At 37.9% G+C, this 23,091-nt stretch overlaps 1 protein-coding gene across 2 annotated transcripts in view; it reads right to left on the bottom strand.

The window, feature by feature from the left end:
- The window catches only part of TSG101 (tumor susceptibility 101), a 53,476-nt gene that overhangs the window by 8,132 nt on the left and 22,253 nt on the right, over positions 1–23,091 (bottom strand). The window contains exons 7-8 of one of the 2 annotated variants that reach the window (XM_024199207.1): positions 19,962–20,056; positions 798–1,000 (exon numbers count right to left, since the gene is read on the bottom strand). In XM_024199207.1, coding sequence (XP_024054975.1) covers positions 798–1,000; positions 19,962–20,056 — 298 coding nt within the window. Of the gene's footprint in view, positions 1–797; positions 1,001–14,392; positions 17,300–19,961; positions 20,057–23,091 lie in introns of those variants that run through there. The other variant, XM_024199206.1, reaches the window with a different exon arrangement.

The following is a 23,091-nucleotide window of genomic DNA, read 5'->3' on the forward strand; positions in this document are numbered from 1 at the left end:
GTTCACCGTTCCCAGCCAATGGGAGCGGCGAACCGCGGCTACATGGGAGCTGAGGGGCTCCAGGCCTGCAGACGCTCCAGGTAAACAAAGCGACAATGTATTAGATATTAAATTCAATGATTCCATAGAGTTTAAAATCATCAAATTTTGGTGTAGACCCATTTTTAAGCCGACCCCCGCTCTTTGATGCATCACTTTACCACCAAAAATATTCGGCTTATGAACGAGTATATACGATAAATTTTTATTTTTTTGTAATGTCACACACCTGCCAGTTTAGTTGACAAAAATAATAATGTCTTGTATAGAACCTGCTTATTGAAAATGCTATACTAATTAACTAATCTTCACATTCTCTTTATAAAGATGCGTAAAGTAAAGCAGAAAGGCTAAAGTGACTTGCATAAGATCACGAGTCAGTGGTAGTACCAGGATATAGTAAAAATTGTCTCCATTACTGTTCAGAAGTTGGAGGCAGAAAGTTATACACATCCCTACATCAGCATCATCTTCAGGAGTACACATCCTTCAACAAAATGTATTACAGTTTCCCTACTGCTAAATAAAATAATAAAGTGGATATTCTGGACAGTGAGTTGAATAGTCTTAACTCCATTTCCATCTACTTTTCTTACTCTCTCTCACCCCCCCCCCCCAAAAAAAAAAGGTGACATTTTAAAACTGACATACTGGAAGCCTGGAAACATTCATTATACTCAAAACAGACTTTACACATACATGGTTCAGTTCACTATTGGAAATCAAGACATATGGCATTGCTTTCTCAATCAGCTTACCACTTCTTGATCTAAGCGAGTTACCATCTCTTCCAGCTTTTGGTGACCTTTTTTCAGGTCTTCTTCTGTCCGCTTCAAGGCATTGAGCTCAGCTTGTGCACGATCCATTTCCTCTTTCATCCGCCATCTCAGTTTATCACTCACTGCTGAAATGAGAGAAGCTCGAATGGTATCCTCGCTGATGGTACCATCTCTGCTGGGACCTGCAGAATAAAATTCACAGGCACAAAATTATCTCTCACTCTTTTGGATAGCTTTGTTACAGGGCCATTTGACAGAAAGTGGTTAAATATCTGCACCTTGCTTTAAGAATATAAGACAGGAACATAAAATGAATTTTTCCATGTTAGTTAATTTTCAGAAGCAATGCAGAGGCCACAATGAAATGCAGAAAACCATATATGAATTAAATTTAAAGGTGTATCCATGCACTCAGCTCACATTAAAATCTAACCGTGCTTTCAATCCTAATTTTAAAAAGGGGCTGCTCATCTCATCACCAACAAGTGCAGTTGAGATCCACAAACAGTGAGTTTCAGTCTCTAACAGAAGGCTGAATTAATGGCAAACTCTGGAGGAGCTTAGTATAAAAGATAGAGAATCATAATAATTACATATTTGAATGTTAACAGCTGGCCTATGAATGTGAATTGGTCTTCAGATATTCTGTAGTTTGAAACTTTCTATCAACAAGGATGGACAAACCTAGTAAACAGCCAGAAGTAAATGGATACACCCTACATGTGATATTTTAAACTTAATTCTGAACAACACACCAGACTGCTTTTCTATCAGAATATAACCTTTGATTGGTGCTTTCAACACTGAAATAAGGAGGAAAGAATGAATGAGCAATAATAGAATCACATCCAAGATAAATGTTGGTTTATTTTTGATACCTTAAATTATACACAGATCATTTCTTGAAACCTTTACGATTCTGTATCAGTCCTTTTAAATTTCCTATACCTGTTACATAGTAGATTCTCATCTCATTCAAATATAAATCCAAATATAACATTTCATTTATGCACAAAAATGTTCCCAATTGAAAAGTCTCTTTCCTTATAGGTAGGTAAAAAGCAGTCCTTAAAACATTAGTGTGACAAACTCCCAAAGTGCTTTCTAATCTGCAGTTTTCCACATTGTCTTCATGCAGATTAGACGGTCTTGCACATGTCCTTTTGATTTAACATGGAATCTTTATACATACAAATTCTGACACTTGATTTAACTCAAACATTATTTCCATTAACACTACTAAAAATGTTGTTTTCATAAATATTTGTATGCCTTTAGCACCAATTATTCATGTCACTAACATCAAAACCAACAAAAATTAGTAATAGTACTTTAGTATGAAAATTGTATTTTACCTTAAACATCAACTCAAAGTGCCCCACAGCGTTCATACGCAGCCATCCATCCTTTTTCTTTCTCCCTTGATCTTTAAAATTAAAACTCTTCTTTTTGAATTACAATCTTTTCCAGGTTACTAGTCTTTTTTTTCTTTAAGATGATCTGTGTATGATTAACCTATTTGGGTGACAGTGAGCATCCATAAAAGACATCATGACTTTGGTGTGATTGGTCCATTCCCAAGTTCAGCTGTTTTTATAATCTCCAGTCCACTGAACAACAAAGTAAACTGTTGTAAATTTCTGTCTATTCTTCCTAAAGTCTCTCAGCTGTTTTGTTCTATTGGTTGTTGTTTTATTCACTGGTTAGGGTATCCAGTTCCACAATGTCCCTTTGGAACACAGTCTCTGGTCCCAGTCTCTCCTTCCAGTTTCCTCAGATTTCACTTTCTGGTTTCGTTGTCTCTTGTGAGGACATGACTATTTATTTTCTCTAGTGATATATTCGTTTTTCAGGAGTTTTGCATCCCACCTTCCATATTTCTTTACTTGTTCTAGTGGCTAAATCTGACTGAAGGCAGGTGCACACAAGCTTCTTTACTTCAAAACTTGACGGTCAAGTATGGATTCATTCTCTTTCCTCCAGACGATGGAAAAGTCCAGTATCGCTCTTCGACTCGTTGAAGTTTCCTGTTCACTACTGCAGCCAGTTTCTGACAAAGTTAAAATTTAACAGTCCAACATAACATTCACCATGTTCACAGCTCCTCTCCCAAGAGTCTAGCCTCTTCTCTCTAAAAACGTATAGCTGAGCACATGTAAGGAAGACTGGGTAACTACCAACCAGAGTATTCCCTCTGCATAATGAACTACATGTCAGTTAATACTCTTTGATCGATTCTTAACACGCACAGGCATATACACACTTCACAAAAGTCTGCACAGCACTGAGTTTTAAAAGTTTTCACAATTCATTTTGTTGATCACTCAAGTATATATCTGAACAAAACTTCCCAAACATTGGCTATATTTAGTTTTTCAAATATCTTAAAAGAAAGCTCTTGAAAATGAAAAAAACTTAATAAAGCAATAATGATTGAGAGAGTGTGTTTCTTTGGGATTACCGACCAGTTGGGAGATATGTTGAGGCACACTTTGACCTCTAAGATCAATGGGTTAATCTCCAGGAAATGCCCTGCATTCACATCATTGCTGTTATTTTATTAGTATTCTTTTCATTAACAATGTTTGTAAACTTAAGCACAAACATATTACAAAAGAGAAAAGCAAAAGCATAACTATATACAATTGTTTGGATTTGAATATAGTGCAAGATAAAAGTTTGTATGTTGCTCCCTCATATTCACCCCAAGCAAAAAGATCAAAACGATTTTAAGTAAATTCTAGAAAGCTACAAAGGGATAGTGAGAGTCAAAACAATAACAAGCAGGAACAAGATCCATAATGTATGGGTTATAAAATAAGCAGTAGCCTTTCATAAACTATTAAGTTACTCAGACGTACAGAAGAAGAGGTACAATAGTTTCCTATTTACACAATGTAAAAAGGATTCAATCTTTCATAAAATGTGAATATATAGCTTGAAGTTTATACAGTATTCATTCAAAAGTTGCTATAATTGGAAAAGGATGAAAACAACTGGGCCTGGGATGTTACCTTTCTAACTGCAGGCAACAAATTTAGATATTGCATTAATGCTAGGACCCAGGATTAGACTATCGTTTTTTGTTATTACTGAATGCCATTTGTGTGTTTGGGAAGGGGAATTGTCCCAGATTTCCTTTACACCCTACAGAAATGTTGAGCATACGTGCATTGTGCAACTGCCTTTCCAGATAATTAATACTTAGTACGTGTTCCAGATGGTAGGAAAGCTTCCAGTCATCTTAATTAAAAATATAGCTGATTAAAAAAGCCTCTGTTAATTCAGGATTTTGTTATTTAATAATCTTATGGAAGGACTGTTGCTCAGTCATAAGAAAAAAATCATTTTCCAACTGCAAAAGACTGTACAAAAATGTAAAACGTCAGTAGATCTTAGATGAACGTATTTGCAAAAAACAAACCCAAAAAACCTCTAAACCAAAAAACAACATATCATGAAGCACAACTGTACTTTTCATAGTTTCCTCTCATTTAAGTAACAAAAATGAGATGTTGACTGGCCTATTTTGTGTATTTGCAAACAAACATATATGTGAACAATAAACATATATGTGAACCTAGAAACAGGGCATTTGTTGATGACTAATTACTATATGGGGTTAAGAGCCTAAAGTTTTCTCTCAGGTCCTACTCTTCCCAGGTGTTTTCATGATTACCACCATCGTTCAGCTAAAAGGGGGGGGGGGGGGAGCCTTGTGTCTCAGAGGATGCATTTTTAGCTACAACTCTCCTTTGAAAAGCAGCAATTCTTACCGTAATTAACTGTTGTAGATCAGGAGTAATGTTAATCTTATATTTCAGTAGACTAAGAATATGTAGCAGTGTTATAATATGAAGTAACCACTCAGGGTCACACTAGGTATCTATATTAGGCATTTACTTATAATAAAATTACTTAATATCTAGGAAAAGTTTCAGAAGTTTTTCTCCTGGCTAAATTATTTTATTTGGCTTTAGCAGATAATCACTTTTGCTTTATACACACATTTAAAGAGATAAAGTCAGCCAACTGTAAGAAGATTCTGTATAAATTAATTATACAATTAACTTCTATTGTAATTCAGTTAAACGAACCTAACTAATCTGGGCAAACAAAAGAATATGGCTAGCTGCAGCTTGATTGCAGTTACTCTACTCATAGGTTTCACCTGATACATATAATGTAAGAAACATTTATAGACTCCTACAGATTACTGGGTAACTACACTCAATTAGATCCAAAACCAATTTCCATATACTTTCCAAAAAGGTTAGATGATATTACATAAAATATATTTTCCGTTGTAGCAAACTGGTAAGTGCTATGTAATAATCATGGTAATTAACTTGGGATGAATAATCAACATTATTATTATTAAACAATATAAAATGAGATTACCACAGTAAAGTGGTTATTAGCTATGTGTGACTTGTTACAGTTACTAAGCAAATACTATTTTCACATGGGATTCAATACTAGCAAGTGTGATAGAAAAACTAAACAATCATGTAAATCAACTCTCTGCCAAGATTTTCTTAGTCACTTTCTTTGAATGTAACATTAATGCATTAGCCTTTAGGACGATTAATAGATTTTTTTTCTGCAGTTCACACTTTCAGAGTGAGTAGCTATATGTCCTCTGCTAGACTAATGTACATTTTTTTTTTTAAATGTAAAACCTTTCAATTAGTTGCAGCAAAGTGTTGCATGCCTACAATGCAGGAAACTTCAGTCTCTCCAATTTCATGTTGATATTCCTGCACTGAAAAAATAATCATTCCAGTCTCCATTATAAATCACTTTAATTGTTATCTATCAAAGAATAAAACACAGCTTTGCAATTTCTCTTATACTTCTGGTTTACACGTAATTACTTTGAGATACACTAAACCTCAACTGCAGCAAGAGGAATCACGGTAGTAACCTGCGTGACCAGACTCTGCAACCTTTATATGGCTGAACTTTGTACAGTTTTGAAGTCCTGTCGCTGCAAGGGAAACTTCAGAAAAGAGAGAATACCCAAGGAAGCCATGTACACAGGGATAAAGTCAAGTTGTCGAAATACAGAAGTTGTCATATCATCCTCCACATCATACTTTCAGTGTATCGCCAAACCAAATTCTCTCAAAAGCACGCAATCACAAAGCAGAAAGAATTTTTCGAATTAGGCTAACTCCCTCAAGAGTCACATACCTCTAAAGACTAAAACGGAGAATATGTTCGGAAAGAAAGGTATATCTTCAAGATCACTTCCTTTACTTTTTCACTATGGACCTCTTGACTGATTATTGTATATCCTTTCAGATTCAGTCAAGGGATTCCCTAATCAGCTGAAATTCATCTCAGGGAAGCAGTGCAAGGGACATACCTCTCCCTCCTCAGCATTCCCTGCCCCTGTGAGCCAAAGCGAGCCAGTAACCAAGACCTAAAATTAAGCCTACTTTTCCAACACAGTGGTCCAGAGGGGAAACACTGATTTAAACCCGCAAACTATTAAAAAAAAAAACCAATTAAATCTAGCATAAATCAAAATTTAAGAAAAATATTAGTAATTTTAATTTGGGGTTAGTGCATATCAAGTTAAATCAAAGAAGTTACTGGATTAGCCAACTATAAAATAATTCTTAAATAATTAAGTAAAAGGTGAATAGACTGCAAAAATTTCCATTCTAAAATGCATCAGAAAATTTCTTCCTAATTAAGTGTGCAACACTTTCAATCCCGAATACTTTGTTGTACAGTAACTGCCCCACTCAATATTTCCTTACAGACATTTATTTTTAAAGGCAGAAGTGAAGAGAACATGAGTTCTCTGTGGATGGTCCTAAACTCTGGAATTCATTCTCAACTGTTCTGAAAGAGCCTAAGATTGCGGACCTTGAAGGCACACAGCAAAGCCCATCTCCAGTTTCAGGCTTTTGCCTAAGGATAGGGTGGATACATCTGTGGTAGTTTCTTTGAAATTTGATCTATTTTGCATAAATAGTAATTTTTTAAAATTAAAAAACATGTGATTGTAGTCATGTAATTAAATATACTTTTTATGTTTTGATTCACAAGATGTAACAGAGAGACGACTGGGAGAACAAAGAATGGCTGAACTGAAAGGAAAGGAACTGACCCACCATAAAATTTCCAGGTGTTTGAGGAAGAACTGGAGTCAGGATCCTGGACCTACACTGGCAGCACGAAACAGCCACAATGCCATCTAAACTGATTGGTGAAGGATTCTTCCAACATCTCCCGCTGACATGGAGTCACTGTGGAGTGTCCAATGCCACACACCCCCAGCCCTGCAGTAGGTGTGGGTCAGGGAAAAGGGGGAGTGGCCAGGATATATCTATGCCCTAGAGATCCCCAGCTGCCAGAATAATTGATTAGGGGCACCAGCAGCTGGACATAAATTAGAGCAGTCTTAAGGCTGCTCTAATGTATAACAGGGAATAGCCTGGTCCCTGACTGACCTCGGGTTCAGAGGAGTTGTAAAGGTGACATAAAACCAACTTTCTCTATCCCCAAGCTGTAACGATGGCTAAGTGCATCCTCTTGATTAACACGTTAAATTAATCAAAACATTCCAAACAAAGTTTTACAAGCAACTAAATGGGCTTTCTCTCATACCAGTTTCTAATCTTGACTATTGCTCAGAAGCCTTACCCTCCCATACAAAAACAGCCAATTCTTCTAATCAAGAATGGCATTATACTTCATGCAAATCAGCATGCAGGTTGTGTGCAAAAGGAGTACCATAAAATTATCTGCTCTCCTTCATGAGCAAATCCTGCCTCTAAATAATCAGTCTTTGAACTAGTACTTTGTGCTGAACCTTTTAAAATCAGAACTCTTGAGCCTTTATTTCATTTGTCAGCATCTCAGACTTAATAAAATCCTCAAGACAGTGCACATCTTTGTTGCGCAACAGAATGGATCTGTTTCTGAACATATTATGTGTTCAGACTTATTTATTTTTAAAATAGTTGGGTTTTTATAGCATGGTTTTACTTGAAACTGTTTTGGCTATCTTCTCTGCGATAGCATGTGACACTACCGGAAGAAAGTTTAAAAGCAGAAAATAAACCACACAATCACAAGCTAATAGTCAATGGGCCGATACTTCTGCTGTCAACCATGTACTCCAGATAACACAAGAACAGGAAAGATTGCTCAGATGCAAGATCAAACCTAATCTGAGATTTTGAACTCTGAAATCAAGAGCATCAGAAAATACTCTAAGATGGGTATATCCAGATATTATTTACATCAGGAATCTAATATATTTTTCACATTGGGTTTTGCAGTGCTATAAAGCTGTCTATGTTAACTCCAAATAAGAAGAGACCTGGGTTTAGACCAGCATTGATCTCTACAGCTTCTGTGTCTTAAAGTTATAGATTAATATCTGGAATGTTGTAGGTAAAGACAATGCCACAAGTAATGGGCCAAGAACACCTACTCTGCACCACAATGAATATATCTTGACCAAGAATTCAGTGTATCGCTACCTTTTTGATGCACAAGAGTTTTATAAGGGAATAACTGTAAAAGAAAGTCCTCTTCTGGGATGCATGTATTATTTAAACTTTTGGAAAAGGTTAAGACTGAGCTGCTACATCTGAAAATAACAAGGTTCTACTCTAAAAATGATATGAACTATTAAAATTTAAGCCAACAGAAGTTGGAAGGCTGTTACCACAGATTCTAGCCTTAACAGTGTATATATTAGCTATGCTTTAAATCAGGTATTTGCATCTTTGTGCCTGTGTTAGCTAGATTCATTTGGTTTATGACACTACATCTTCCATAACTGTACTCTAGCACACTTACTTTGAACTTCCTGGTTTTTCTAGTAACTTCAGCTTTAAAACAGCATTCTTTTTACAAGTACTCTGATGTTACTGATCAGTAAATTTCTGGGGAGTAAATCAAGCTTAACTAAATTATTAGTATTGGAAATTGTTTTAGAATGTTTCCCGAGAGTTGCTCGATGAAAGTCTACATGGAATTTAGGAGCTCTTCATTAGTCTATGTTGGGCTTAGAAACTATACATTAGGCCTCTGCTGTCTGTCCCCCATTCTGCTGCTACCCTTGCTCCTGTAGATCTTAGAAGCTATAAACCAAAGCCCATGGCTCTCCCTCATCCTTTCCTTTTTTCTGCTCCGAACACAGAATGGCTCCTCCCATCCAGTTATTTCAAAGCCTGAAGCCACCCAACTGAAACAAGGATAACTGTGAAAAAATGCATGCAGTACCTATATCGTCAACTCACCAAACTCTGCTAAGTGAGCCAAAGGTACACCCTCTCATCCACGTCAATGGAATAAAGATGAATCAAGTGTCTTTAAGCCAAGTAATTTTTAGTTACAACAAGCAACAAAAGAGAGTGTAGAAAACTTTTCAAGAAGTAAAAACTTCATTTTTAGAACTCTCTTCCCTTCAATGAATCACCTTATCTACCCTATAAATACTAGAAAGACGTATGGCATATTGTGATGTCTGTTTTACAATCACACAGAAAGTGGTTTAAAACTACTGAAAAACGTACCTTAAACATGTATCACCAGTATTTCTGATCATTACTTTTTCATGATACAAAAATTGTAACAGAACAATGACATATTTTATATTTTTCACCAAGTAGTAATGGACTCATTTAGCATGTGTTGCATGTTAATTGTTCTATGCAGGATATGCAGCACAAAGTTCTAAACCTAATGGCACCTATTCAGAGCCAATAAGTATTACTGTTTTATTTTATATATAAAATATATACAAGCTTCTTGTACAATTAATCTATTAATAGACTAAATACTCCTAGTGTAGAAGCCGATTGATAGATTATTAAAAATATTATGTTGTCTGGTTCATAAAAATGTATATACATTATCGATTTAGGTGTCATTTCTAGCTCATGCCACTCAGGCACTTTACTGGTCCATAAAGACATCTACAATATTTTGTTAAAAGTTGTAAACACTTATCACATGTGGCAATGAAAGCATGTGAAACGGCACATAAACCAGAAGGAATTTCTCAAGCATGCTTCAATGCTGAGGAGACAGGATTAGCACTTTCTATAGGAACACCACATAAACCACGGAGGAGAGGGGAACCAAATCCTTTAATTTACAGTAATTGAGCATTAATATTATTTACTGAAGTAATGAGTTATATACATTGTTTTATTATATTGCAAAGATTTTACCATCACTTTTATGTTAAATTATTTGTGAGGTAAGGGATGGGCAGAAGGGGAAGAGAGAAAGCAATGGGTTATGGTAGCCAGGAGAGGTTTAAACATTCTTAGCCCTGTAAAGTTTCCTAAAGGAACAGAAGAGTATACTCACTACCAGACAACTGTAATTATGAGAAGTGAATTGTAACCATCCAGACACTCAGATCACGAATGTGAGAGTTCACAAGATTCCAGTCACTCCTTTTTTTATATACAATATACATTTATAAAGCAAAACCAAAGTCAGTGATCAATACTAGCTGTTTTCTGAAAATCCCTTATTTAGGACACTTTTTTACAAGACATTTTAATAATAAACCAGGAGGGAAATATCAGGGAAGACATCTTAATCTTAAAAATGGAAATTCAGATGACAAAAAATGTTAATGCAACACAGGAAATGGTGGATTTCTACTAACTCCTTGCACAAGTAAGGTTTCATTTTGAAACAATCTCAATGTAGCTCCTTACAGAGAATGAACCCTTAGCATTTTCTGTCACTTCTATAATTAGCCGATCTTTGGGAAGATTTTATGGCACATAGCCATTAATCCCTGGGAGCACTCAGATACTTAACCTTTACTATGCAGAGTCTGGTTTCACAAGTGACCTTACAGCAGCTTCAGACCCGTAACAGAATCAGAAGGATAATGAATGGGACAAGACTGAAAAAAAAAACTTTGAACAAACAGAAATTAAGCTCACTAATCAAAAAGCCTATTTAAATGTCATGGTATAACAAATAAAATGCTGTACACTTGATCCCTAATGACAAACTGTATGTTATGCTTATAAATGTGACCTAACAGGACATTTTAATAGTCTTTCATCTCTACAAGCCACAACACTGTAGCAGCAAGAAACAAAAAATTCTTTATGTAAAAACTCAAGTTCTGCAGTCGAGAGGAATACCAGTTCCCTCCTAAAAATGACCTGGGACTATTTACTTGAGAGAGCACCTCTGTTCCCCTGCTATTTGGCACAACCGTCCCCTCCGGCCTGTGAGAATAAGCTGAGTTAAGTGTTGCTTTGGTTGATATCCAAGCCAAGAGGGGGAAACAGAATGAGTTTAGCAGGGAGGAGCAGGCTACACTCCCTGCCCTGGCAGCTGTGTTCCAAACCCTCCTTAGAGAAGGTGAGGGCTGCAGTGGCCAATCCCAGGGCTGAAAGCCCTCTTATCTGAGGAATGCAGGAAGAGATTCTTGTGGAATAAGCAACTCCTTTACAGGGAATGGTTTCCCCCAGGGGAGACAGAGACTTGGAGTATCAGGAGACAGTTAGTGGTATCCCAGAAGTATCACCTTAAGATGTTAAACTTCTCCGAAGATATCCCTTTTTCAGGGCATCTGGAGATCCACCACACAAAACACAGGCTGTTGCATAATTTTTACTGGCCTGGAGTTTTTGAGGCAGTCAAAAAAATACTCAGAACACGTGATTCTTATCAGAAGGTGGAAAAAGCTCAAGAAAGAGTAAAGCAGCCAAGAGGCCACTACCTAGAGTAGAGGAACCTTTTTTGAAGCTGACCATGGATATTGTGGGACTCTGTAGTAAGGAGACCCAGACTGGAAAGAAATTCATAGTAGGGGTGGTAGATTATGCTACTTGCTATCCTGCAGCTCTGTCCTCCATAGAGGCAGACACAGATGTGATGCTCTTTTGTCAATTTTCAGCTAGGTGGGCTTCCTCCCCAGCAAGTTCCTCGGGGACTCATTTTCATATCAACCCTTCACCAGGGCTTATGGGAGAAACATGGGGTCAGACACTTGTGGGCCTCTGCATATCACCCTCAAGCCAAAGGACTGGTGGAGAGATTTAATAGGACACTTAAAATAATGCTGGAAACTTTTCTAGATCACATGATCGGGACAAGTTACTGTATATCTGCTGTTTGCCTATAGAGAAATTCACTAAGAATCAGGTTTTCCTCTTTTGCACTGCTCTTTGGAAGGAGGGTGTGGCACCCTAGAACCAAGTGAGGGATGAGTGGGAGCTTAAGACCTCTCCTGAGGGGGAAGCGGTGGAATATATATTGTCCTTTAGGGAAAGGCTCACAGAACTCCTGGATTTTGCTTAGGAGAACCTATTTAAAGCCTAAGAGAGACTGTCTGGTATGACCACATGGCACAGGCCAGGTCACATGGAATAGGGAACAAAGTTATGGCACTCATTCCAATGTGGCAGAATAAACTCCAAGCTGCCTGGGAGGGGCCCTTTAAAATCATCAAGCAGCTCAGTGAGATAAATTATGTTGTCAAGCTGGTCTATGGCAGGATGCATGCAAGTGATCTGACTGCTCAAAAAATCCTACCACCTCATTAAATGGTGGTGCATGTACAGCTACTAGTAACCAATGTAAGTAGTTATCAGTTCATGCATAACCAAACCTGCAATAATCAATCTAGCATAACACCATTCCCATCTCTACTGGCATGAAACAGGCAGATTAACTGTGGATCTACTCAAACTATAGTGGAGCTCGCACTCCACTATAAATACAGATGCTGTATAGAGAGTCTGAAAACCCCAGCCTTAAAATGAAGCGCTTTTCCAGCCATAACTATAATGCAGTTAGTACACTGCAATAAAGAGCAAAAATCAAGTGTGATTACTTTGAAGAGCAACGTGAACTAAACTTTTGAACCCTGCCAAAAAATACGATAGAAGATGGAGGGGAGGGCTCAAGGAACCTTTCCTCCCATGGCAAGTCTTGCACAAGTGTCAGGGCAATCTCAGTTCCCATGCTTGGGGAAGCTAAGGGATTGTTGCTTCCCTGCACCCCGGAGGGTGCTTATCACTCCAGAGGAGGTGCAAATCAATGCAACACCCCCTCTTTGCCATGTACTCCAATGGGGAACTTCCCCTTCCTCCCATTTATGCTTATCCCCATGTAGAAAAAACATTGTTCCATTGGGGTGGGCCATGTGGGCCACAGGCTGGGAGAGGAAAACTGGTCACACCATCCTATGGGATAGTGCAGCCTCTGCACTCCTCCGTCTCTGCACCAAGAAGAAACTGTGCATGCATTAGGCATAATCCCCTTCTGAGCTCTCCCTAGGATGGGGCAGCAATGCACTGTCCTGTCCCCTACTAGGGTTTGTGGCTAAATGCCAGAATCTAACTAGAAGGATGCTGTTATGAAGAAAGAACAGGAGTACTTGTGGTACCTTAGAGACTAACAAGAAAGCTTATGCTCAAATAAATTTGTTAGTCTCTAAGGTGCCACAAGTACTCCTGTTCTTTTTGCGGATACAGACTAACACGGCTGCTACTCTGAAACCTGTCATTATGAAGAAACTATTTGATAACCCTTGGATACGAACATCTCCCAAGCAACAAAGGCTAATGCAAATCAAATGCAGAATTGCAAATACATGTTTCAGCATGTAAATGTCAGCAAATTTCCAATGACTATCTTCTATCCCCAGATCAGCTTCAAGGGTACACATTTACAAAAAGAATATATCAGAAAACAGACACTTATTGAGACAACTACATATCTTCATTAACATGAACAGAAAACTCAGACCACCTATTTTTGATAAAACCAACAAAAATAAGAAAATATGCTAAAGAAACTAATCCCAACAATCAATATATTAGCACCATCTTTTGAGATATTGTCTCCCTTGATTAGATAAAAGGGTTACTTACCTACCGACCAGAACAGAAACTCCAACAGAATTCTACAAACTAAAACTGATCCTGCAGAAGATGTTTACATGCAGTGTACATACAAGCACTCTCAGGCAAACCTGAGCAAAAACATCTGACAAGACAATGGTTTCTGCAAACCAATCTCAGTAACTCCATGAATACCACCAAATGGAGAGAATACGAAAGAGAAGAAATCCTGACAACATACATTCACCACTGCTATCGCTTAACAGCAAACAACAAAATTTACAGTTAATGCTATGCACCTTAATTACTACATTTTGACCAAAGGTTGAAATATATAAACCAACAGATACTCAACCGCAGCGATTACCAAATACCGACTGACAGCCTTAACAAAAAGTATAACAACAAAGTCATATTCAGTCACAAATGTGTGTTGATCAGGCTGAACTATTTGTATTATGAGCTACTGCCTTTTTTAAAAAAAAAGTCTTAAGTGAGGTATTTAACTTTCATGTGCTTTTAAACTTTTTGAACTATACAGACTAAGTTAGAAACGGTTATGAAAGTATGTTTTAGTACCGACTAACATTTCAACAGGCTGGAGTTAATAGTCACAAAGACACTTTATCTCAAAAAGGAATTTGTAAACTCACATCCTTCCATGTCATGTCTTCATTAAAACACCACAAGATGACTAGAAAGTAAAGGCTACAACTTTATTTGTAAAACACAATCACCAAGTTATACAAATTAAATGCATTAATCATCAACATCGTCCAACATCAAAAAGGTATAAATATGACTGTAGACCTCGCCAGAGTGTAGGTATTTCCACCGGGGAACATTCTAATCCAAGTGTAGGGTACAAAATGTACCCATGCCATACGTGCTGGAAGTGCTTCTAAGTCCTCGATATGTACGTATTGAGCAGAACCTTTCCCAGTGCGTGAGGGAGTCAACCCCAGTTCCTCTAAAGGCTACAAATTTGCCCTGTACATGAGGGAAACCTTCAGAGGTATTCAAGAACAGAGATGAATACTCAAATAAATCTTTTCCAATGTCCCTACTGCAAGCTTCACCAAACTAACTTTTAGGCTGCACACGGTCCTATATTCTATTACTTTTGCCTTAGAGTCCTGTATACAGACTGTGGTGTTTTCTATTAAACTGCGGCTTCCTTATTCCTCCTCCAAAAAGTTGGCGAGGCTGGGAACTTGAGTAACGTAAGGCCAGAATAGTGGAGAATGAACACTCCTCTACTCCTAATACTCACCTCTCCCCTGCCTCTGACAAGTGTCCTTTTGCAGGCAATTCCCTGCATAACCAATATCTTTCTGGATGAAGACTTGATTAAAGACAAAATGGGGAGAAGGGGCACCTGGTAAGGTTAAAGCAGTTCCTTTCTCAAGTCCTGTCAAAAAGGGATTTCCAAATGAAAATTGCTGCATCAAGGAGCTATCAAAATACTGACAGGAGTCTTCATTTAAGAAAATAAAACGGGTTCCTTGAGTCCACTGACCAAAACTACTTTAAATTCAAATTAATGAACGTTATGTAACACATATCTTGACAATGGGAACTGAGACAGGAGAGAAGATGGAGATTTTTGAAATATTAAAATTCTTTTCTACAAAATTTAATTTTTTAAATCTTAACTACATGGAATAATATATTTGCTAACACGTTTCACAATATTTTGATTTTTTGTAGCTCAGCACTCCCAACTAACAAAATTAAATTATAGTGCTGGTTGGCTATATGCAAAAAGTAAACTGTAAACCAGGCCCAAAGCTTTTTCCCTACAACAAAAATATAAATATACTGCAACAATTACTGGAAGGAAAATGCTGCAGTTTTCTACATGGTCACTAAGTTAAAGAGACACTGTCAAGCAGTTTATAGCAATTTAACGTTAGAAAAACCTGAGTTTCAAGTGAATCAGTAAAGCAGTTTCAAAGAAGAAGAAAATCCACAATATGAGAAAGTTTTAAAAGGCCTCAATTCTGAAGGAGCAAAATAAAAGCAAGAATGCCTCTTACTGCTTCTGGAGCATCAGACACTTTTGCCAGGGCTACGCTGAAAACATCAAAGACATTGGGGAAAGCACAAAATTGTTAATTTTATGCTTTGTTAGAAAGAGGGAAACTGTTGGAAAGATGGAAAAGGACAAAATTGGTAAGGAAAGAATGTGTTTTCAATCACCTTTAAAAAAACCAAAAATACTATAACAAATTCAAGTCTATAAAAATAGTTTGTTATTTAAAAAGGACATTATGTCAAGAGTCTATACCTTCACAGTAACAAGACTGAACTTCTATAGTAACTGTCATCAGAACTGTCAAATACCCCTCTGAGGTAATTATTATGTATTTTACAGACAGGTAAACAGAGGTATGGCGAAGTTAACTGACTTATTTCCATAATAAATCAGTGGCAGAGCTGGGAATAGAACCCAGAAGTCTCAACTCACAGCGTCCTGCTCTGCCAGACAACCTACCTTCCGATTTTACATACCTTTAAAGTTGCATACTGTGTCAGAAAATGTCATCATGAATATGACCATATAGTTCATATTACTGTATCGCTGATAATGAAATGCTTCAAAAAGTTCACTTATTATACATTAGGTCCTATAACAAAGCTACCTACTATTGAATGATTTTACACAGAGAAGATAGTGTATTTAAAAAAGAGGTAAAAACTATTTGGCAGTGTCCCTTTAAACAAGTTACATAAATTAATCAAATTAAGCTCAAAATAAAATGTTCAATAGACCTTGCAGAACAACAAAGCTTAGCATCTGGGAATAACATTTCATTTTAATAGTGGGGTAACAAATATTATGTGCCAGAAACACTATTATCAACCTCCGAAATGTATTCAGCAACCAGTACTGCTTCCCCCACATGAGAGATGGCAACTCCAAACACTACCACAGTATCCCCATATCATTGGGAATCCTCCTATGGTGTATTCCCTACCCCTGGTGAGGTTCCTACTTGTCAAAAACATGGCCAATAATGTCAAACTTCCTCCGAAGTCATATCAAAGTCTCCAAAACACTCAGTAAATCCAGGTTGAAGACATCAGTACCACTTTGAGATAAGAGGACACCATCTAGATGGAATAAACCCGGAGACTCAGGTACAAGGGAATCATGTCTGATCACACACCCTCCGATAAACTTCATAAAGTTGCCAATTTCCCTATTGACTTTTTTTCTGTTCTTATCCATGAATCTATAGGTCTCTTCTTGGTTCCATGCCTTTCGGGGCACAATGTTTGACCAGACCAGAATGACATTCTTGAATGTGTGCTTGATAAATCCTAAATCTTTCTTAATTCGGATGATAAGATCCACAAATTTTGTTGTCCCCAGATCATTTCCTCCCAGGTGTATCACCAGCACATCAGGATCTGGCAGACGCCTTCGTGCATGAAACAGAGTGGGTATTAACTGATCCCACATCATGCCGCTCTTTCCTATCCAGTGCAATTTAGCATCCTCCACTCGAATGCCCAGTTGTGGGCCAAAGCTTCTTACGAGTGCCCGTTTTTCTGCCCAGAAAACATACGAATGACCACAAATCCATACCTGCTTCTGCTTTCTTCTGGCATCTGCTATTAAGAGAACACAAACAAATATTAATGCTTTGGTCTGGACTCCACCTTTATAAACTATGTGGCCTAACAGCCCCTCAGCTCCCTTAAACATGGCTCACTCTGCCATACTCCATACTTTGGAAAAGCCAAGACCACAAGTGAGGCAGATGCATAAATCCTAAATGTGTCATACTCAACCATAATCTGGGAGCCCAAGTCTTCTTCCAGTATCTGTTTAGACAAACACGTTCCCTCCACATGCATGAAGAAAAATTTACCTTCCTTCAGACGTCTTTGCTGGTAATTAGTGCCTGTACTGGATATAAAAATCTATAGAAGGTAATCCATGTTCATGTCTCTTTGGAATGGTCCCACAATGGCAAATATATATTCTTTGTCTCCTATAGGGATGAAGGTCCTGAAATACACTAGGTCAGAGGTTCTCAAACTGTGGTCCGTGGACCACCAGTGGTACGCGAGCTCCATTCAGATGGTCCACGGATAGTTCCCTCTAAGATGCACGCCTGGGCAGCCACACACAAGAGACTGAAGGGCCACTCACCTAATTAGTGGAGCCGCAAGGCGTGGCTCCACTAATTAGGTGCCTGGACCCTGGAGAAGACGCACATGTAAGGTGAGGTGGTGGCCTTGGGGGACTAAGAGGTAGGTGGGAGGGGGCAGTGGGGTGAGAAGAGGGGGTGGGGGGAATTTGGGATGTGCAGAACTGCAGCGGCCAGAGAAAGAGGCAACTTTCCCCAGTTCCAGGGAGAAACAGCCCTCCTTCCCAGCCCCAGCTCTGTGGCTGCTGTGGCAGGGGAGAGACCCACCCCTCCTTCCCAGCCCCAGCTCGGGGGCTGCGGCGGCGGGGGAGAAAGGGCACATCCATCGCATTAGAAAGGTAAAACTACTGACATGAAAATATGAGTTGTGTGCTTTTATTTGTAGAACAAAATTATTATTACTTTTTTTTTAATATAGCGTTTTTATCCAAAGCGCTTTACAATCGTTAGTTAATGGTACAAACAACATTTGGAAAGATCATTAAGTGGTCAGCCGAGACCCTCAGCAATTTTCAAGTGGTCCACGAAAAAAAAATGTTTGAGAACCACTGCACTAGGTCTTGCCAGAGCTTGAGAACTTCGCAGACTTACTAAACCCCAGAACACCCTCCACCCCAAAATAAATACTAGCTTCATTGTTATTTTGGGAATACTCTTGCAAACTTTCCCCACAACTAACAGAGCGCCCAAAACAACAGATGTAAGGCGACCACTCCTATCAGACAGCTCTCTCTTTCATGGAGCTCATCCCCTCTTGCTAACCTATGAGACTAATATCAAATACTGGAAGTCATTCAGCTTTTCAAAGAATTGTAGTCCAGATGCCTGAGGAAGTACAAACATATAAGCATAAGAGCCAGCCTCCTGGGTACTGCTGCTCAAAAAGTGCAGTGCAAGAAAAGACGATCAAGTAGCCTGTGCATTAAATCCCATGCCGACTTGTACATATCCACCCCACCCCCATCTCTCTCTTCATTCATTTGGCTGATGGACTGCATTACCTTCAGTTGCCACATCATCCCATAGTTTCTGAGTCTCCTGGTAACCAAAGTGAGCACTTTTGGTGCTGCCAATGCAGTCTGGCATTTAAAGCGGTAATTGCTAGATCTACTTCAGAGGCCAGCAATACTGCAACAAGGATGTAGATTGGCATATGGTGCCTTCGGAAAGAGATACAGTTTGAGCCCGCCATTTAAATGAAATATGCCCCCCCCCCCAGAATGAGACTGCTGATTCTCAAAAAGTAGGCCTCAAAAACACCACAGTCCCAATCCTTCACCATGACTCATATAGTTCCCAAAACAAAGTGAAGAGCACAAAAGATTTTACAGTGCAAACAAATACACATCTTGTGTTGCAAGAAAATAAAGTCAATTGCTTACCCTGAGTTGTCAGATTAGATTTACATTTTCCTCAGGTACCTCATTCAAACCAGTTTCAAGATATAATTTTGTTTGCCCAATACATAATTAATATACTAGGGATATACTAAAAGATACTGCATTTCTAAATAAGAAAGAGCACATACACACTTAAAACTCGTTTGTCGTTTCTTGTTTTTACTTATGGTACTTATTTTGCAGGAGACAAAGGCTGTAAACATATTACAAGTGATTGCTACTTCACACACAATGTTTGGAAGGGACTGCTATCAAATTAGAGTTATAGCTCTGTATCTCCATTTACTAGATGGTTCTCTTGGATCAAATTAAATGAATCCAACAGATAACTAAAATAAGGACAACAATTTTTTAAAACAAACAACAAATACACAGAGCAGTGCACATGCAATAAAAATGTCACATTTTATCAAATGGGGAAAGAAAAATGTAGGGTGGCTATATGCATTGTTCTTCAGAAAGTTCACAAATCAGAGACTATGGATAGAAGGAAGGCAATTTACCAAGTTCCTGACTGGAGGAAACAAAATACAACGGATATTTTTAAATACATGTTAAATGGTATCGCTGCTTAAAAGTTCAGGTTTTAACTACCATACGAGTACGATGCAATTTACATCTGCTTCATAAATGTGATTTTTTTCCCCCCTCTCTACTTACGGCTGGAACCTTCGCTTTCTCTAGAACTCAGAAAGAGGGATACTTTCAAAAGTTACTCACCAACAGTAGTCACAGGAGGCTGAGAAGGGTAGTGCTGACCACTTGTTGTTGCTGGAAATGGACCACCAGGTGGATAAGGATAGCCCGGGTAGCCACTTGGTAAAGAAAGTTATATTAAGATTACGCAAGAATTTGCAGAACATCCACGTACATCAACTTTACATTAAGTTTTCCAGTGCTAAACTTTTGGATTCCAAAACTTTTTACAAAGTTATCATACTAAAAGAAAGAGCAAGTTTCCTTTTCAAATACCTTTACTTGTAAAAGTGGCTTATTGTAACAAACTGCTTCAAACTACAGGCCAGTAGAGACTTTACTTTTTTCTTCTTCACAGGATACGCTACTAATTTAGCTTAAAGAGGTCTTTCACAATTTCTTGTATAATTTAAAATTATATCATTATATTTGTATCTCTGACAAGTTATTTGCTGGTCAAATGTCCTGAATGTTTCAAGTTCCCTTCAATTGGATTAATTTATTTTATCATCTTGACGAACCACTCTTGGAACCATAAATATTTAAAGAAAAAGTATTTACATACTAAATTGCATTAGAGTTTTGATTGACACAATGATAGTAACTGACCATCGTACAGCTGTTAAACACAAAATAAAAAAAGTTAGTGTTTTTGTTGTGTAAAAAGCTAGTGTTAAAAGTTTATTTATCATGTAATAAAATTATTATTATAAGTAAGGTAAAAAAAGTCTTCTGTCACAGTACCATTAAGAATTTTTGTGGAAGGAGAGGGAGAGAATAAATACACAGATATTAACAAATTCATTCATCAAGGCAATTGACAGTTTGGGCACATGCCATTTAATCTGTTTTCATTTACCCTCAAAATTGAAACTAACTATCATCATGGGAAGTGTAAATCTTATGCACTAATTGCCAGGATTAGGGCTTACAGTTACTATACTGATCTGTATCTATCACTTACTTGTAGTAAATAGCATATTAATTATAATTTAAAAAATAATATTAGAGACTATTTCCCCAAAATAATTTATGGCTGTTGACCAAGAGGGACTTTTAAAACTGGGTAATAAATGAACATTTAATAAAAAGAGGCACAAAAGATATTCATAATGATGTATTACAAGAGGAATTTAGCACATTTATTTTCTGAGCCTGAATTATCTTTTAGGTCTTTTTAACATGCATTAAGCCAGGGGTGGCCAACCTGTGGCTCCGGAGTTAATATGTGTCTCCTTGTATAGGCACCGACTCCGGGGCTGGAGCTATAGGCGCCAACTTTCCAATGTGCCAGGGGGTGATCGCTGCTCAACCCCTGGCTCTGCCACAGGCCCTGCCCTCACTCCACCCCTTCCCACCCCCTCCCCTCAGCCTGCTGTGCCCTCGTTCCTCCCCCTCACCCCCAGAGCCTCCTGCATGCCACAAAACAGCTGATTGGGAGATGCGAGGAGGGAGGGGGAGCCGCTGATTGGCGGGCTGCTGGTGGGCGGGAGGCACTGGGAGCGGGGGGTAAGGAGGAGCTGATGATGGGGGACTGCTGACGTATTACTGTGGCTCTTTAGTAATGTACATTGGTAAATTCTGGCTCCTTTTCAGGCTCAGGTTGGCAACCCCTGATTAAGCGCTCATTGGAGAAGAGCATTATATCAGTCAGAAAAATAAAAGTCCAGTCTGCCAGCAGCAGTGACACTTGTGCTGCTCCTCCTAACAAGACCCTACACTGTACTCTCTGCAGCACAATATTTTTCATACAGCTATTCTATACTATAGGAGTCCATCACTTGCTCCAAGACAGAAGTGAAATATGAGCAGAGCAATAATAAAAATAAACAAGTATTTCCCACCCAAACAGATGCAAGATAAATGACTGCATGGCATACTTATCAAAAGGTTTACATACAGTGCCACCCCATGCTCAAAAAGGGAGTGAATGAAAGCCCTCTCAAGTCAAAGTGAGTCTAAATTTACTTCAATGGGCTTTGGATCATACCCAAAGTGCAGATTTTATATCAATACAATGAACTATTTCCTAATCCCTGAATTTAATTAAAATGTTTAAATATTTTTAAATGTTTTGCATAACAATGAATAATTAAAAAGAAAGTTCCATTCCGATGACAGTTTGGAATACAGAAATCGCAGCCCTTCATATGAAATCATGAGAAAGGCAGGAGACACTAAAAATTGTAAGGCTAGACTGTTAATTGTTTATCAAATATGTAAGTATTAGATTACAAATTTCAAACAATAAAATGGACTTTACAACAACTATGAAAGCCTCCTGTCTGTGTCATACCCTCACAATACTGAAATGCACTTATTGAGTCAAACTTGACTTTCTACATTAAGTTTATTAATACCAGCACCATTCTCAATTAGGGACATATAGAAACACTGACATATTTCATACAATGAATTGTCAAAACAATTTTAACACATACATTTATCTAGCTTAATATTTATTCTTTAGGTTAACAGAAGTAATCACTTCAATTTTCTTTTAAAATTCAGTAACCAAATCCCTCTGGTATCAAGTTTACTTATACTGGGTAGCAACATAACAAGAAAAAGGCACCATAAAATAGCCAGAGAGACCTCTGTTAGCAGAACTTTTAGAGTACAGATTGTGGCAGAGGTGATGTTAAACAGACTTACTTGAAAATTGGAATTTGACTGTTTAGCACATTTTCAGAATACTGAATTAATGTGCAAACTACTTTTTCCTCCAACACTTAAAAGTTATTAAAAACATTACAGACATTTCTTATCTGGAACAATGTTATTCATGGCTCATTTTGATTTTATATTGTTTGTGGATTGAGGGGAAAGAGAAGAGAACAAGGGGTATTCCATATTTGCCTAGAAGAGAGGTTTAAACAAAAAATGATTTCTTACTTGAGCAATCAATTGCATGAATTCATATTGGGCAATACCTTTAAAAAGAAATAGGGGGACCTATCCCGTAAAAACTGATCTTTTATATAGTGCAACAAGAGGAGCAATAATCCAGCAAGGAACACTTTGCAGTAAGCAAATTTTTCTAACCAAACCTAACAATTGTATGTTGGGATCAATTAGCACTAAAAGGCTTAGCCCTATTCAAACTTTCCCTCTGCTATTGACAAGGATTGAATCCTCGATTTCTGAATAATAC

The sequence above is a fragment of the Terrapene carolina genome, unplaced genomic scaffold (assembly GCF_002925995.2).
Source record: "Terrapene carolina triunguis isolate 2854851 unplaced genomic scaffold, T_m_triunguis-2.0 Scaffold715, whole genome shotgun sequence".
Classification (NCBI taxonomy): Eukaryota; Metazoa; Chordata; order Testudines; family Emydidae; genus Terrapene; species Terrapene triunguis.